The 18082-nt window shown below is 53.4% G+C and overlaps 1 protein-coding gene across 1 annotated transcript; it reads left to right on the forward strand.

Annotated features, from left to right (window-relative positions):
- The first annotated feature begins 5355 nt into the window (after nt 1–5355).
- On the forward strand, nt 5356–17273 carry CACNG1 (calcium voltage-gated channel auxiliary subunit gamma 1). The gene is made up of 4 exons (XM_045837124.1): nt 5356–5702; nt 14825–14899; nt 15913–16050; nt 16530–17273. Exons 1-4 carry the CDS (start codon nt 5468–5470, stop codon nt 16754–16756), a joined length of 675 nt encoding a protein of 224 aa, XP_045693080.1. The 5' UTR covers nt 5356–5467; the 3' UTR covers nt 16757–17273.
- Nucleotides 17274–18082: the final 809 nt, after the last annotated feature.

An 18082-nucleotide genomic window follows, 5' to 3' on the forward strand; every position in this document is an offset into this window, starting at 1 on the left:
CTTGTCCACCTCCACACGCAGTCTGGATCTTGTCTACGTACACGCCTGGGTGCCTGGGTGCCTGGGCCCCGGGATAACAGCCCCCCTCCCCAACTCCCTGCCCCGTTCCTCCTGGAAGACTGGGGCTGCCTCGTTGCACCAGGCCTTCCATTTAGCAATTTGCAGCCACACGAAATGTAACTCCTTTTTGTCACTGACTGTAGCCGTTCATAGGGCTGCGTAACAAATACACCAGAACTTGTCAGCAGTGAACAGTCATTAAATACATGGTCGCAGATTCTTATCTCCACTGGACAGGGTCAGGAAGGCCCATCTCTCGGCCCCACAGTGTCTGGGGCCTCGGCTGGAAATCTCGGTGGCCTGGGACTGGAATCTCCTGGACGCTCATGTGCTCACACGTCTGGCGGCTGATGCTGGCTCTGGGCAAAGGCCTTGGCTGCAGTTCTCGGCCTGAATGTCCACACGTGGCTTCTCTGTGTGGCCTGAGGCCCCTCACGGCATGGTGGCCGGTCCGACCAAGGTTGAGTGTCCCAGAGCAAGAGACAAAGGTGGCAGTCTCAGAAGTCACTCAGAGTCACTTCCGCTGGGCCTCAAGGGTTAGAACTCTCAAAGCCTGCTTGAGTTCAAGGAGAGAGGAAGTGGGCGCCACCTGTTGATGGGGAGTGAGGAGGTTCTGGAAGAACATGTGGGAGTAGAAATATTGCTGTGGCTGTTTTTGGAAGACGGTCTCCGGGACCCTCACCTGGTTCTAGGCCTCTTCCTTCCACCTGCCACCTCCACGGGGCCCTCTGGAACTCCCTGCATCTAGAAATCTTACGGAGGTCCCCCTCTGCCAGCTGAGATAGATAAAACCATTCCCTCTCTCCCAGGGATACTCCTTTCCTCAGTCCTGCTGGTGAGAGCTGCCCGCTCTGCTGCTGGGGTTCCCTGCCCAGGTCCCCAGTTTAACCCTGCTGGCTGCCCAGCCCCATCCTCAGTCCCAGGAGGTGGAGCTGCAAAGGGAAAGAGGATCTGAGGGACCTTAGGATCCAGAGGAAGACGGGGGCAGGTACACCTGATATAGATATTTTTAAACTTGCAGCTTCCAACAAAACGGCTGGTGCAACCTTGGGAACAGAAGTCTGTGGTCGGAGAAGGTTATGAACTCATGTCCTTGGACTTGCAATTGTAGGACAGGGGTGGTGGGGGTGCTGAGACCTCCAAACCACTATTCCTCCACCCCCTCCCTGGGGAAAAGCCTTTGAGGGGGGCCTGGAAAGACCATCCTGAGCCCTCTCTCATCACTGTCATCACCCCAACTCCCCGGCCACTCCTTCACGTTCACTGGAGACTTCACCGCTGGTTCAGAGTCTTCCTCTGTACCCCAAGTTCTGCCACCATTAAACTGAGCTGCACCAACATCTGAGGGGCCAGCCACTCCAACTCCCTGCCTCACAGTTCTGCCTCCTCACCTCCACTGACTGTCTGAGCTCACCTCCACTGGCCACCTGGCCTTCTCACCTCCGCTGGCCTTCATCTCCTACCTGGATCTTGTCCTCACCCCGACAGTCCTCCCTGTAATCTTCAGGCCCATTGTCCTTCTCCCTGACCACATTTTCCAGTCTTCCCAGTTCCTTCACCCCCCAACCACCACTACACCTGTTCCCCAACCTCAACAAGCCCTTCAGGGCCTTGACCTCCCCATTTTCTCCCACTATACTGACCCTTCCTGGTTGCAGGACCATCCTAAAGAGCCCAGACATGCCTACCACAGGCTAAACTGATAAACGTATTATCTCGCATTCTGCAGCAGCTCCCAGTCAGTGGAAGGGCAGCTTAGAGAGGCTAAGGACTGGCCGGAAGCCACGCAGCTGGAGACCAGTGGAGCAGGGATCGGATCCTGGGGCTGCCGGCTCCCTCACTGGCAGGTTGGTTCCCACTCCCTGAGAAGCCGACCTTCCAGAAAAGGGTGGGACCCGTGTGGAGGATGCTGATGGGGGTGGGGAGGGCAGGGGTGCAGCTCCCAGCAAATGCTGCTGAGCAGGCAGCCTGGCGGCGGCCTCCAAGAACAGAAACGTTCTGTTTAAAGGAGCTTTTAGTGAACGGGGAAGAGACAGTGGACTTTGCCTGCAGCCTCGTGGTAGACTCACACACAGAGGACTTCAAAAGGAAGATGCCATCAATCTTTAATGCTTCTGCTGGCTGGGCTGGAGGACTCAGGACCCCCGCATGCGGCACGGACCTGCCCTTCACTGAGGGGAGGCGCGGCCTGGCCCTTGGTGGCGGCAGTGTGATTGCTAGGTCTGATGCTAAGGGGCCGCACTTAGGGCATTTTCCACGACCCGCAGAGGCCCTGTGCTGAAGAGCTTCAGAGGCCCACCCCCGCCACCCCAGGAAACCCAACACACTTTTTATTTCTCCAAATGGTACCATATCTATCTGCAGTACTAAAGTTAAAATAGCCTCTTACTAGATATTCTGTTTTAAAGCACCAGAACCTTCTTCTTGTTCCCCAACTGCTGCTTTGCTGATGTGCCTGGCACGTAGTAGGTCTGCCTCAGGCCACGCAGTGTCTCTCCTGGAACCCCAGTTGCCTGGCCCCTGAAGCTGGGCCCCCGGGAGCGATGTGGAGGGGCTGAGGCTCCCAGGATTCTCATCTTGTAGTTGTTCTCTGCAGAAAAGGGGAGCCACCTGCGTGGAGGCAGTCCCTGAGCGACAGCAGGGTGGTGACAGGCGTCAGCAAGCCGCGATGGGTGAGCCCCCACTGGGAACACAGAGTGGGGGTGCAGGGAGGGAGGGGAGCAGAGATAGGGACGACTGAGAGAGAACCATCTGCAGAGCACAGTCTGGGTGGGGCCGCTGGTTTATAACCTAAAAGCGCAGCTCTAACCACCTCGGATGTACCCACCCCCCCGCCCCCACCTGGGGCTGAAGGCTCGGGGTCTCGGTTCAGCTCCAGGGCCTGTCACACCCTCTTTCTGCTTGTTCACCAGGGGCTCCCAGCTTGTCCCCAGGCTGCAGGTTCCTTTTATCCATCATGTCGGAGTTCAGAACACACCACACCAGAAAGTGGCAACGTGGCGTTGTGAATATTTTAAACGGAAGGCATCTGAGAACATTTAAGTGCAGGAAGGACTTTCTGACCTTCCCCTGAAGCAGGTCATGAGACCCTGGTGTGAGAGGTGCCCTGAGAGACCTTCTCGCCTCCTGTGCCCCACACCCCACACCCCACACCCCATTACTGCACGTAACCCAGACCCTCTTTTTATCCCACCCTACTTTTCCACGACTTCCCACTCTTCTCATACCCGGCATTAAAACGCTCAGATCTAACTGTTTCTTTCAGTCATCTCCTGCGCCAAGGCCTCCCTGTCATGTAAAATTTATATGAAATAAATGGGTGGTTTTCTCTTGTTAATCTATCTTTTGTTACAGGGGCCTGAGCTGAGGACTTCAGCACATGGAAGAAAAATACATGTATGTTTTTCCCTATAATCACAATAGTTTCCTCCCAGCTCCAAGCATCAGTTAAGAGTTTGGCTCCAGGTTCTAAAACGTGGGGGTTCTGTGGGACCCTGGACATGACACCTCGTGTCTCTGAGCCTCCACATCCTTATCTGTAAAGGGAGAGTAATGGCTGTGCTCACCTCAAGGATCAGTGTGAAGAGTAACTACAGTGATGTCGAAAGGCTTAGCAGAGCGTCTGGTACGTGGTAAGCACTCACTGAAGATGAGCTCTCGTTACGATTACCACTATTACTCATGGTCTGGGACTCCAGGGCTGGACCCCGAGTGCGTCTCCGCACACAGGCGATCCTTCCACGAGCTGGGTCAACCCGAGGCCAGGATTTTGAAGCTCCAAGCCCCACCCAGCTCAGGGGTCTATTTCTGGCCATGCATCAGCCTAGAGACACCTGGTGAGCTGAGCAAGAAAAGACAGAGGCCAGGAGGTGCGTCAGGGCCTGGAGACCGACCCATGGCCGGGGGGGAGGTGGGGGGGCTGCGGGCCAGTAGGCCTCTTGGAAGACCAAACTTTCACATGTCCTCTGCCAATCCACATACCCGTTAGCCTCTTAATGGCACCTGTAGATCCACTTACTTCTACAGTTACTTTGTAAATAAATAAATAACTGGAAAATATTGCCTGTCATTAATACAGGTAAAATGAAAACAGAATTACAGTCAGGTCCAACCGGATGCTCTGTCCTCTCCGAGCTATTTTTTGATTTGAGAGTGTCAGAAAGCCACTTTACCCCCAAATGGAGCTATTCTTCTGGACCAAGTTGGAGGGATGGGAGAATTGAATCAAAAATAACATTCTCGCCCTGGTCAGTGTGGCTCAGTTGGAGCATTGTCCTATAAACCAAAACGTCGCGGGTTCGATTCCTGGTCAGGGCACATGCCTAGGTTGCAGGTTTGAGGTGTGCTACAGCCAACCAATCAATGTTTCTCTCTGACATCAATGTTTTTATCTCTTCCTCCCTTGTTATCTCTCTAAAAGCACATCCTCAGGTGAGGATTTAAAAAAAGAAAGAGAGAGAAAGGTGTTCTGGCTGGTGTGGCTCAGTGGACTGAGTGCTGACCTATGAACTGAAGGGTCACCAGTTCGATTCCCAGTCAGGGCACATGCCTGGGTTGCAGGTCAGGTCCCCAGTGGGGAGTGTGAGAGGCAACCACACATTGATGTTTCCCTCCCTCTCCTTCTGTCTTCCTCCCCCTCTCTCTAAAAATAAACATCTTTTTTAAAAAGAGAGAAAGAAAATAACATTCTCACACTGGATAGTGTCAGGTCACAGAAGGTCTAGGAACCGTCTGAAATGCCCCTGTCCTTTGGGGGATGTCACAGGGCTTGGGGCTGCAGCTCCTGCCTGGGCAGTGGGCTCCAGAGGCCCTGGGCAGGGAATCGCAAGATGCCCCTAGGCCCCTGATCCTGGGTTCCCCAGACTTCTAGGACAAGGACCCACTCACCCCACCTGGTGACCGACCTGCCCAGTGGGAGAACAGAAGGCAGAGCCACCTGAGTCCCCAGGGCCTGCTGCCCTTGCCCAGCAGTGACTTCCAGCCCACACGCAGAGTGTCCCTCACCCACGCCCCACCCAGGTATCCTGAGCAGCCGCAGCCCCTCGGGCCAGGTTTCCAGCCACCGTCTGAAGCCCTCTCCCCGCGCCCCACCCGCGGGTGTTTCTGGCTCCGAGAGGGGAAGACGGCCCTGCAACCCGAGAAGAAGTCATCCTCGGCGACGGCGGCACGCCTGTGCCTGTGCATTAATAGAAGCCTCCCTCAGGCCCTGTCACATGTGGGCAGCTGCTCAGCCCTGCCCAGCGGCCCTCGGCCCCAAGGCCGGCCCACTCTGGCTCGGCCCAACACACTAAACTTAGCTCCCTCCCTCCGAGCCACAATCGCTGTCACCACCCCGGCCCGGCTGCCACCTGCCTGAGGAGCCACTGCCGCCGGACCCTGCCCAGAGCGCCTCCTCCTCGGGACCACCATGGCCCAGATCAAAACACTGAAGGTCCGCGTGACCCTCTTCTGCATCTTGGTGGGCATCGTGCTGGCCACAGTGGCCGTGGTGACCGACCACTGGGCTGTGCTGAGCCCCCATGTGGAGCACCACAGCGCCACATGCGAGGCGGCCCACTTTGGCCTCTGGCGGATTTGCACCAAGAGCATCGTCATGAGTGACAGCGAGGACAAGAGCTGTGGACCCATCAGCCTGCCTGGGGGTAACGTACCCACTCTGCCCCCATCCCTGCTTCCTGCCCATCCTTGTCCCCACCCTGGAAAAGAGGCTCAGAAGAGCCCTCTGTGACCTGGGTAGGGGGTCTGAACTATATGGGGCCGTGCTGGGGGCCATGGCCGGTTATAAACTGTAGGGCATTTCTCTCTCACTCTTTCTGTCTTCCAAGGCTTGGGGCCTTTCACTCAGAGCAGGGGGCTGGACATCTGGGACAAGAGGCTAAGGAAAGACACCATGGACCTGCCAGATGAGGAGCTTCGGGCCCCAGTAGCCGTCACTCTTCTGGGTGTGCCCAGCTGCAGCCTCTCCCTACAAGGACAGGCTGGTGGCCCTATGTCCACAGGCCGAAGGGACCTGGGGGACTGGCAGACTCCTTCCCCAGCCTCCAGAGTGTACAAGGGCTCAGCCACAGAACTTACAGGGCCCCGTGCAAAGGAAAGGCTAACAATGGCAAGGCTCCTTGCCATCGTTTCGGAATTTCAGGGTGGTAGCAACAGCGTAGGAAACCAAGCGTGGCTCCCTCCTGCGTGCAGGGCCTTGAGTGACCGCCCGGGGCTGAGCACTGGTCTGTGAAGCGGACCCAGTTGTCGAGGAGCCGCCTGCCTCTTCGGAGAACCGTCAGTCCTCGTGCTAGTCCCTTAGCACAGACCCCTGCAGAGTTGAGAAGCATTTCCTTCCACCGTGATTTGAGCACATTACCCAATTTCCTGCCATGTGAGCCGACCACACTCTGAAGGCAAGCTCCTTTACAGAATACCTGGTGTTAGGATGGTTAGTCTCCTCTGCAAAGGTGCGTGCGGCCCTCCACACTTACAGCAAAGAGAGTGGCGTGTACTCGGGAAAGACCGCGGCCTGGAGAGTCAGAGGCCGGGCTCCACCCATGCGTTGCCCACGCCCCGCCCTAAACGACTGAGCTTCCTCCCGAGGTGCTTGGGCTTGGCAACACCAAGTCCCTTCCAGCGCTGAAAACCGTCCCTCCGAGATAGCAAGGGACCAGGGTGAGAGTGGCGTCCCACCTGGTTTTCAGAATTATTCCCTGCTTCCAGACTGGGTGTTCCCCGAAACCTCCCCTCCAAAAAGGAAGTCAATGCCATGTCCCCCAAATCCTGCAGCGTGTGTGTGGGACAAAGGAGCCCAACCCTGTTCCTCCCTCCTCCTTCTTCCTTCCCCTCCTGCTGGCTCCTGCCTTGCCCGTTCCCACTGGATGTGCAGAAGACTCGTAAATACCCAGCTGTCTTGGAAACACCAAGTCTCGAGGCTGAGAGCTTTAAATGGCACGAACATGTGCTTGAAGGGTATCACATAGCCCGATGCCCATGCCCCTCAGCCAGTGCCGAGCACACCCGTAAACAGATTCACCATCCAGCCAACTCCCCTGGGCAGGGCAGGGCAGGGCAGGGCAGGCAGATTCTCCAGGAACGCCCCCTTTACAGCCCTGCCCACCTGTCCTTGGAGGCATGTGCCTTTTAAAGGCTGGTGAGTTTACAGGGCAGATGAGCAGGGAGGTGAGCTGGGTCTATACAAGGAGGAGACAGACTGGTGGCAGGTGACCGAACCAGCCGCTGGGGACCAGCAGGCATGGCTTGGCCTTGAACCTGGCCAGTCTACCTGAGAGTGAATCATAGTCAGGAGCACAGCCTTACCCCAAACAAGCTTCTGACCTGCATTCCTGCCTTCTTCCCTCTCTTTTCTCTGCATGTGAACATCTCTTGCTTTCCCACCTGTGCTCTATAGGATCACTTTTTCCCTGGAGGGGTGAATAGAGTTCATACATGTTCCCCTATTTATCATTAATAACAAACTTATTATTATTGTTATTATTATTATTATTAGTAGTAGTAGTAGTAGTAGTAAGTTCTTATTATTAATAGTAAGCACTGCAAAGACAAATAGAGAACTATCTCCCAAATTCCTTTTTAAAGATTTTATTTATTTATTTTTAGAGAGAGGAGAAGGGAGGGAGAAAGAGAGGAAGAGAAACATCAATGTGAGAGAGAAACATCAATTGGCTGCCTCTCATATGCACCCCAACAGGGAACCAAACCTGCAACCCAGGCATGTGCCCTGACCAGGAATCGAACCTGCAACCTTTCGCTTTGCGAGACAAGGCCCACCAACTGAGCCACATGGGTCAGAGTTGCCAAACATTGTTTTAAGTGCTTAACATATATTACCTTTGAATAACATCAGGAAAAAAAATGACATTCTAAGAACCTCCAAAAATCCTCTTCTTCACAAAAACAATGCAAACATTGGCAAAAATGACCACAATCAACTTTTTCAGAACTCTGGAAATTAGCCAGTCTCATAGCAACCCAGCAAGGGCTTATTCAAGAAAAATGGGTGAGTCTCAGTAACAACAGTGAGGTTTGCGGTGCTTCAACTTGCTCCGGTCTCGTTTCCCCCCAAGTCCATCATCACCTTGACACCCACAGCCGCCACTCACGGTGAAGCCCAGCAGCCTGGCAGCCGCCCTAGGGGATCGAGCGGGCTGGATCTCTCTCAAAGCCCCATTCCCAGAGGACTGTCACTGTCTGATCTGCGGTAGTCCCCTGGATGTCCCCACTTGCAAGGCTGTCTTTATGTCATCTGACTCTGAGACCATCCAGTGGAAGCAGTAGTTTTCCCAGGGGGCGTTTGTCAAAAACAATGAGAAACGCCTGTTCAATATCATAACTGCCCGAAGCAATAGATGGCTGGGCAAACAGCAGTCTACCTGCAAAGCTGGAGAATGAGATGTCCATAGGTGGCTCTGAAAAGTTCCAGAACATTCCTCGGGATTTAGAAAACCCTGTGCACGCAGAGTGTGATGTGCATGCACCGGAAAGACCTGAGAAAGCCCTAAGCTCTCTCCTCTGGCGTACCTCGAGGCTGCGTGCAAGCAGAGAATGAAGGCTAGAGCAGAAAGGTGTGCTGCTCAGCTGAGTGCTGCACTCTCTGCTTAGCACAGGACCCCTCAGTAAAGACTGCAGGTGTATAAGTTCCCTGAATTTTAGGAAATCTCTGAGCTGGCCATCAAATTCACTGAGCAGAGATTTCAGTGGCCACATATGATGAAGAATATAGACATTACAAAATTAATTCTGAAAGTCACTAAACAAACAATAACAACAAGGAGTAACAGGAACAAACCTTGGGTAAGAGTGGGAATCTGATTTCTAGAGTTGCTACATTACGTTGTTTAAATTTCCCAGTTTTAAATTTACATTTTAATTTTTTTAATTATAAAACATGCAAAGAACTAAAAATATATGGCCCATACCTAAGTGAGGGAAAGAAATCAATAATAGATCCTTAAGGAAGCCCAGATATTGGACTTATTAGACGAAGACTTTAAATCACCTATTTTAGATGCATTCAAAGAACTGAAAGAAACCATGTCTAAAGGATTAAAGATAAGAATGATGTCTAATGACATCAAGAATATAAGCAATGAGATAGAAATTATTGTAAAAGGAACTAATAGAGATTCTGGAGTTCAGAAGTACAATGACTGAGATGAAAAATATTCACCAGAGGGGTTCCATAGCAGACCTGAGCAAACAGAACAAATCCATGAACCTAAAGATAGGTCAGCTGAGATTAGCCAGTCTGAGAAACAGACAGAAAAATGAACAGAGCCCGAGACACCTGTGAGACAGAATGAAATGTACCAGTATATGCAGAGTGGTACTCCCAGGGGGAGGAGGGGGAGGGGGGGAGGGAAAGGTGAAGGAAGGATACTGAAAAATCCCTAATAACTGAAAATTTTCCAAACTTGATGGAAAACATTAATCTAGAAACCCGTGAAGCTTAATGAACTCCAAGCAGGATAAATCAAGACCCAGACACATCATAATCAAAAGACAGACGAGTCGAAAGAGGAAGACAGACCTTCGTGCGAGCAAGAAGTGACTCATCACATACAAGGAATCTTAGTAAGGAAAACAGCTAATTTTTTTCCCCAAAATCATGGAGGCCAGAAGGCAAAATCATGGAAGGCAGTAGAGATAGATAGATAGATAGATAGATAGATAGATAGATAGATAGATCTCACACACACACACACATACATACACACCACATATATATGTGTGTTTTATATATATATATGTTTTATATATATATATACACAAAAATATATGCACTCATGTAATCCTCACAAAGTTTTCTATGAGGTCCATACTATTATCATCATCCCATCTTATAGATACAGAAAACGAGGCACAGAGAGTTTGAGTGATTTGACCAAATTCACAGTTACCATGGCAGAGTATCCAGGATTCGTACCTCTGAAATTCACCCTTTTCTTGGCCACTTTGTACTACTCTACAACAACCCAGTGATGAGACTTGTGTTGCATGGGTGATTCTCCTTCTACATGTGGGGAAACTGAGGCTCAGCGTGGCTTTCCCACAGCTAACCTGGTAACAAGCAGAGGCTCAACGGCCAAGTCTCAAACCCAGAGCCTCTTTGCCCTCCAGCCCCCTCCCTTACCTTTCACTCAACACACAGCTCCCAAAAGCTGCTGACCCGAGAAAACACAGGAGGCCAGCCTCTGCCGTGACATGCACCAGGAGCTGGTGCCGCCGAGGAGACTTCCCAGTGTCCCGTGCAGCCGCACAAAGCTGGGGGCTCTGAAGACACAAACTGTCTCATTTGATTTCCCACTGACCCGAAGAATTTCAGAGGATTGTCATGCACAAGATCAACACCTGAGGGCAACACTAGTGCCTCCGGAAAGTGAGTGGGACTTCCACAGCTGTCAGCAGAGGCTGTCTGGCCACAAGCCCATGGGCCGGGTGGAACACTGCCTCTTCCAGGCTCTGCCTCTTCAGGACACAGCGGCAGCCTGCCCCGAGGCCCTGTTTCCCTAGCGTCCCATCTCATCTTCCAGTACTTGGTGCAGGGACTGGGGCCATACACAAACACATGGTACTACTGACCCCAGGAATGTCAGGGGGCCCCTTTCCCATCCACACAATCCCATGCTGGAGACCCAGGCCGTAACTAGACTCCTCTCCCACAGGACAGCAGTGCTCTGAAGCTCTGGGGTAGGCTCTTGGGGGTTTCTCAAACCCATTTCATAAAACCCTTTGGTCAGCGGGTGGAGGGAGCCAGAGGACAGAGAAACTACTGTTGGAACTCGAAGAACTTTTACAAATAGAGGGAAGACAACCCGGGCAACAGATGCAAGTAAGAAATGGGTGAAATGTTTCTCTTTTTTTTCCTAAAAATTCTACTTATTTATTTTTAGAGAGAGGGGAAAGGAGGGAGAAAGAGACAGAAACATCAATGTACAAGAGACACATCAATTGGTTGCCTCTCGCACGCCCCCAACGAGGGACCTGGCCCTTAAGCCAGGCATGTGCCCTGACTGGAATCAACCCAGCAACCTTTTGGTCTGCAGGCAGGTGCTCAATCCACTAAGCCACACCAGCCAGGGCTAGAAGTGGGAGAAATGTTTCTTCCAACCCCTAAAGTACTAGTTCTCTTGGTTTTGTGTAAATCAACACAGTTTTTTTTATGTATTAACATCTGTAGCAACCAGCACCGGATACACCAACACATGCTCAGGGATCACACAAAAACACCCCTAGCTGCACTAGTTGTTCCAGCTGTCAAAGACAGATCTGTATTCTCTCAAGGATGGCTTACAGTTAAATGTACCTTCTGTTCTAGTTCTTTGAAATTGGCCCAGTTAGATGTGCTTCTGTGTAGTCACTCCCCTGACCACGGCATTTGGTTAGCCAGAACACTCCCACCCCAGCCAAGCCCAACAGCTGAGTTCACCATATTTTAAAAGAAATGACTCACTAAAAGGTTTAGACCACTGAGTCTTCTGACTGTTCATAGTAGGTATTTTTGAAATACAGAAAAATAGAAATACAGATTCTAAAAATTGCTGTGAGCCATTTGCAGAGACCGAAGGGGCTGGAGGAGCCTCAGAGCCCCTAACCAAGGCCCCAGGTCGTCCCCCTGGCATTGGGTTCTCCGCCAACTTAGTTCTACGCACTGCTTCTTCTGCCCTGTGAAGGGCCAGAGCCTGTCGCCGCAAAGCAGGACGCCCTGAGCTTTGTGGAAGTGTCACAGAGGCCAGGCAGGGCCCGGGGAGGATGCCAGAGTGGCAGAGGCAAGAAGGCTCAGGAACTGCACGGAATCGTCACTGCCCCCTCCTCCAAATCCCCTGCCTGTGACCACGTGGCCCACACAAGGCTCAATTCAGATGTCCTTCCTTTTCAAGTGCCCTCGAAGCTCACTTCACCCAGATAGCACCCAAAAGGGCAGGGACAGGTCTGCCCATTCCAAGAGGACCCTGGGCAATTCTTGAGTAACAGTGGCAGATGCCCAGCTTGACTCGTCCTAAATGAGCATCTTGTTGGTGCTGGGCGCGTCCAGGCGAACTCTGGGTCTGACAAGCTCCCACCTATGCTGGGCCCATCAGGGACCACAAAGCAGCCTGTGGTCTCCAATGGGCAACCGTGGGGCCCTGAGTGGGTGGCGTGTCCCTCCCAGGTTCAGGGCAAAAGGCACTGGCCTTTCTCATGTGTGAAGTCCAAGAGAGGAGACGGGGTTGGCCTTTCTGTCTTCCAGCCCTAAGTTCAGCCACATGAGACAGAAGCCGAGACTTCTACATGTCCTCGGCGGAAACCCTGCCCACTGGACTGGGTGCCCCTGTCCCCAACCCCCGTGTGTGAGATCACTGAACAGGGGAGGGGAGGGACAGGGGTGCTGTGCCTGGGCCCCTGCGGAGAAAACCCACCCCCCACCCAGGATCCACAAGCTTGCTTCCCAGGCATGCAGCTTCCCCCTGTGATCTCAGAAAGCTTTTGTGGCAACACCCAGGGGCAGCAGCGTTCGTGCAGAATGGAGCCTGGAGCTTATCTGGCGGGGATAATGACACAAAGGCAACTGTGTGGGCACAGCCGCAGCCACCCTGAGCCGCCGCGCAGCCAGGCTGCGGCCAGGAGCTCCTGGGCCTCCGTCAGGCCCTCCGCTCCGGGGGCCTCCAGCTCGAGGCCTGCAAGCAGTCAGGGAGGCAGCTGGACACGAAACACACTGGAATCCAGTCAATTCTTCTCACAGAGTTTTCAGTGACAACCAAAACTGGCCCTTAAAGAATGAAACAGAAAAATGCTCCTTTGTCCAGAGGGAGGTACGTGGTGACGTACGACATAGCACAAGCCACTTTGATGCAGTGATTCAACAGAAGCTACAGTGGATAATCTAACAAACAGAAGAGTGTTGTGCTTTAAAATAGCACCAGAAGCTGTGAGAGAGAAAAGAGCAGCTTCGATTCTGACGTCACCGCTGGTAGGCACACACCCCAGGTAACTCGGTTCAGAAGGAAAGTGATTTAAATATAGAAGCTCAAAGAGAAGGCGGTTTACCGCTTGGAACATTTACTGCGGCTAAGCCAGGCTTGATCTCCAGGGGTCACTTCCTCCCCCACAGCGGGAGGGGCAGGAACCCTGACGTGGGGGAGGAGGGGAGAATGGGAGGCCCAGGCTTCAGGGGGCAAGAGATGATTTAGGCCAGACAGAAGGAAGCCTGCATCCAGTGAAGGCAGGGCCCCAGGTGCGTCTCCGAAAGAAAGGAGGCGTCGATCGCCTCAAGAAAATGTAAATACAACCCGAAGGTAAAGAAATAAATGCACAAGCCAGATGTCATCTAAACAGGGATGTTTTCCTTTGAAGATCATGGATCCACATGGGCTTCATACAAATAAAAAGCAACCTAATTTAGTTTTCCTTTTTTTAAAAAAAGATTTTATTTATCTATTTTTCAGAGAGAAGGGAAGGGAGGGAAGAAGAAAGAGGGAGAGAAACATCGATATTTTTGAGAGATACATCAATCGGTTGCCTCTCGCACACATCCAACCAGGAACCCGGCCCGCAACCCAGGCATGCACCCTGACTGGGAATCGAACCGGCGACCCCCTGGTTCACAGGCTGGCGCTCAAGCCACTGAGCCACACCATCTGGGGCTAATTTAGTTTTCTTAAAGAAACAGAATAATAGAACCCACCCATCTACTTCCTAAATTAGGAGTAAAAAATATTGAATTGTATTCAATATGCAATAAGACTACCCTTTGAGTTTGTAGTATGTCTACTTATAAGAGAGACAAAAGGGAAAAAGAAGAGAAATTATGACTGAAGTTATATTTAAAATAGACATGAATTTCTTTGTTCCGAGACTTTCCTCTACCCCCTACCACATCCAGATTGTAGGTCCCGCTGTCCACACACCTTCTGTGGGTTTCCTGGTGCTCACCAAGTGGGCTGTCCTGGCTGGGCTGCCTCCACAGCCCCAGGCTCTGAGAGTCCGATGAAAAGACATGCTGGTCACATTTGGCCCGTGAATGGATTCTACAGCCTTCGCCCAGTCCATCCAGGTGGTCCCCTCAGAAAAGCACTTTGTGGGGCATTTTAGGGGCCTGGAGCAGGGCTCCCCAACCATCAGAATCTCTGGAAAGCTTTTGGAAAACACTGCTTGCTTCCCCAGCCACACCCAGGGAATCCAGTCGGCCTGACCGCCAACACACGGCTCTGGGTCGTGGTGTGCCCCAGGATTTCTTTCAGCACTGCTGACACTTGGGGCTGTCCTGTGCATAGTAGGATGTTTAACAGCATCTTGGCCTTTACCCAGTAGGTGCCAATGGCAACCCTGCCCACTCGTGACACCAAAAAATGTCTCCAGACATTGCCCAATGACCCCTGGGGGGCAGAACCAGACCCAGGTTGAGAACCACTGTTCAGCCCTTTGTTGACCATGCACCCTGTACTTCCTGACAAGTGACTTGAGAACTGGGCCTCAATTATCCCATCTGCCTAATGGGCTCAGTCCCCACAGCACTGCCTGCCCCTCTGCCTTGGTCAGCTTTGGCTCCCTGAAGCTCTCCCAGCCTCTTATGCAACCCCCTTAACCGAGTGAAATTTTGGTCTAATGGTCAGAGAAAGAGGCTTGTCTCAGCCCAGAGTGAGGGTCTGGGGACAAGATGACTGACCATGCAGCAGGTCCCTTCATGCCGCCCCAGTGGGGCCACATCTAGCCTTTCCTGACCAAGCTTCTGCCTCGGCTGCAGCCTCCTTTCTCTCAACTCATAGGCTGTCTCCCTCCTTTGCAGAGAAAAACTGTTCCTACTTCAGGCACTTTAACCCAGGAGAGAGCTCAGAGATCTTCGAATTCACCACTCAGAAAGGTAAGGCCGCGGCGGAAAGCAGGGAGGGCAGGGAGGACTGGCTGCCGTCACACGCTGCTGAGCCAGAAAATCATTTGGCACCGAAGCCCTGACTTCCCCGAGCTTGATGAAAACAGCCCTGTCACCCTCTGCGCCCCGGTGACAGAGGTGCTCCATCTCTCCGCATCCCCAGCCTCCATCCATCAGGGCTGGCGAGAGGCTGGAAAAGAGCTGGCCGCTGAATTGCAGAAGGAATGCGTTTTCCAGCAGAGCCCAAGGGGAGCTGTTGTGACAGGAGCTAGGGAAATGGAACAAGTGCTCATGTCCCTGCGATGGTTTTCGGGGCTGGTGGCTTGGAGTCCGTGGGGAACTGTCCCATTCCCTCCCTCACAATCAATCACGCCCCAAGAATAGGAGAATGGGGGGGCGTGGGGAGACATGGGCCCTGGGGGCCTTCAGGGAACCATGGAGCTCCTGCACCCCACTGTCGTGAGTACCGGTCCACACCTACACATGTGCAGACGGCTGCACACAGTGTGGGATGCACACACACTCTGATAGATCCTTATATGCTAGTGCATCACTAACACACACACTAGCAATCCTACACCTGTGGCACATGCACAGGCACGCACACAATCACAGCCGCCCACTCTGAAAGGAGCCACACTTCAGAGGCCGCTTGTCAGCCCCATTCTGACCGACTGCCTGCCCCTTCTGCCCTGTCACTCAGAGGAAGTTTTCTGCTCCAGAAAGGCCTCCAGTCACATGCCTCCTGCCTCTGAGGCCTCTGCCCCCAGGGTGAGGGGGGGGGTGGACTTGAAGTTTAGCTCAACCCAGGATTGGAATTAGGTCATTACCCGTGAGCGACTCTGAGTGCATGATTTCCTCTCAGGCCCTCAGTCTTCCCACAAACACCATGGGAACCACAGTATGTGGTATTGGCACCCACCGGTTGGCGGCACAGTTGGCCGCGGCCCGAGGCCCTGGGACGGGGCCGCTGAGGCGCCCTCTGGGCCGTGTGTGTGTTGCAGAGTACAGCATCTCGGCCGCTGCCATCGCCATCTTCAGCCTCGGCTTCGCCATCATAGGAACCGTCTGCGTGCTCCTGTCCTTCGGGAAGAAGCGGGATTACCTGCTGAGGCCGGCATCCATGTTCTACGCCTTCGCAGGTAGCACAGGGGCTCCCGCCCGAGCGCCCGGGCTGGGGGGCCGATGTCCCAGGGTGAGGGATGCTGCCGCCCGTCCTCACCCTGACCCTGTGATGTGAGTCTAGAGGGACGCCCAGGCTCCACGCAGCAGCAGGCCTGGTCCGTGTGCCATCTTCTCTCAGTGGGTCTAGGAGGGCAGGTGTTGGCAATTTGTCCGTTTCTCACAAAGACTTCATCAGCAAGCCACTGAGAGCAATGCCAGTTACTAACACACTTTAAATGAATCAAACGAAAATACTAACAAAAGATAGGGAGACACGCAGGTAATGTAACCTGAGGTTGGGCGAACTGTGCAGTGGGCAGGCAGCGGGGGCGCTTTCGCAGGTGTCCACTTAGATCCTCAGTCTCCAGTTTCCTCCCGCCCAGAGCTGGGTCTCCACGGTGCCCCGGAGCAGACGCCAGCTGGGGCGGGACCCTGAGCGGGCGGCTCTTCCCCGCAGGCCTCTGCATCTTCGTCTCGGTGGAGGTCTTGCGGCAGTCGGTGAAGCGCATGATCGACAGCGAGGACACCGCCTGGATCGAGTACTATTACGCCTGGTCCTTCGCCTGCGCATGCGCTGCCTTCGTGCTCCTCTTCCTGGGCGGCCTCGCCCTGCTCCTCTTCTCCCTGCCTCGGATGCCCCGCAACCCCTGGGAGTCCTGCATGGATGCTGACCCCGACCACTAGCCCTCCTGGGGCCCCAGCAACTCTCAGGGCTTTCCCCTCAGGAAGCGGCGCCCAGCCCAGAACATCCTAGAAAGGAGGCAGGAGCTTTCCATCTCCCCGGTTCCCCCACCTGCCCCAGAACAGCTGCCACCGTTTCCCCTCTCTGAGCACTTCTGTGGGCTGTGACAGGCTCCTCTGTGAATCCAGCAAGTGGCCGTGACCCAGACCTGCCCACGGTGCGGGGGAGGCAGGTCCGGCAGGTGCACAGGTGTTTGCAAAGGCCTGACCTTCCACCGCAGCTCCAAGGTGTCCCCATGGTGCCAGCTGTCTTTGATAAGCTGGCTCCCGTTGTCCTCTCAGCCTCACAGGGACACCCTGTGCGCACTGCCAGCTCCGGGTGCTCCCCTGTGTCTGTAGCCAGCCCCTCTGTCCTCAGTGACAAGATGCCCCCTTTTCAGTGAGCTGAACATTCTGTCCTTGGCTTCCAGGAGGCCTGAGAAGCATTTTTAACTGAGTATTTTCTGACTGTGGTTTGAAATAAAAGCTCTTTGAAAACTTGTTTTTTCCTTGTGTGGTGCCATAGCAATCGCCAGGATTCCTGACTACAGCTCAGGGGCCGCCCCGACACTGAGGGAGAAAGGAAAGCATGTCCCTGGGAATGCCGAGGACTCGTGGGCAGGGGGGTGGTGCCGGGCGGGACGAGGGGTCCTGTTTACCAACGAGATTCCAGCTTGTCTCTCTGGGGCCCGGGATTTTCTCTGGAGAAGCCAGAGACCGTCTGACTAGTCAGGGGTGTTAAAAATAGGAGGGGTTATTTCCAGAGCACTAGCACGCTAGGCATCCGAGTGCTGACACAGCAGCATGGCCACGAGTGTCTGATTTCTGATGCTGGATTTTTGTTGCAAAGCACCTCAGGAAGCAGGGCTTAGCAGTCAAACATGTAGCCACACGGGGTGCCAGCATTTCTACCCTCCTTCCTCCCAAAGCCCTGCCGTACTCACCCAGCCCCGAGAGACGGCAAGTCAGACGCAGCTGGCGGTGAGGACCCGTGTGCTCCTTGCCTGGAATGTGCACCGGACCGGAGGCTCTGTGTGGGGCCCATTCTCCCAGGGCGGGGGCCGCAGACCGTGGGCTGGGGGCCACACCTGGCCCCCTGTCTGTTGTACAGCTCACAAGTGAAGGATTCTTTTTTTTTTTTACAATTTTAAATGGTTTTAAGAAGTCAAAAGGAGATTAGCATTTCATGATGGGTAAGAAGAAAGATGGTTGACCTCATTCCTCATTCCACAAACTCCATTTTAGAGGTTAGTATTATTGGTTTATTATTATTATTATACTTTTAGCAGA

Source organism: Phyllostomus hastatus, unplaced genomic scaffold (genome assembly GCF_019186645.2).
Source record: "Phyllostomus hastatus isolate PE091 unplaced genomic scaffold, TTU_PhHast_1.1 phas_contig_210, whole genome shotgun sequence".
Classification (NCBI taxonomy): Eukaryota; Metazoa; Chordata; class Mammalia; order Chiroptera; family Phyllostomidae; genus Phyllostomus; species Phyllostomus hastatus.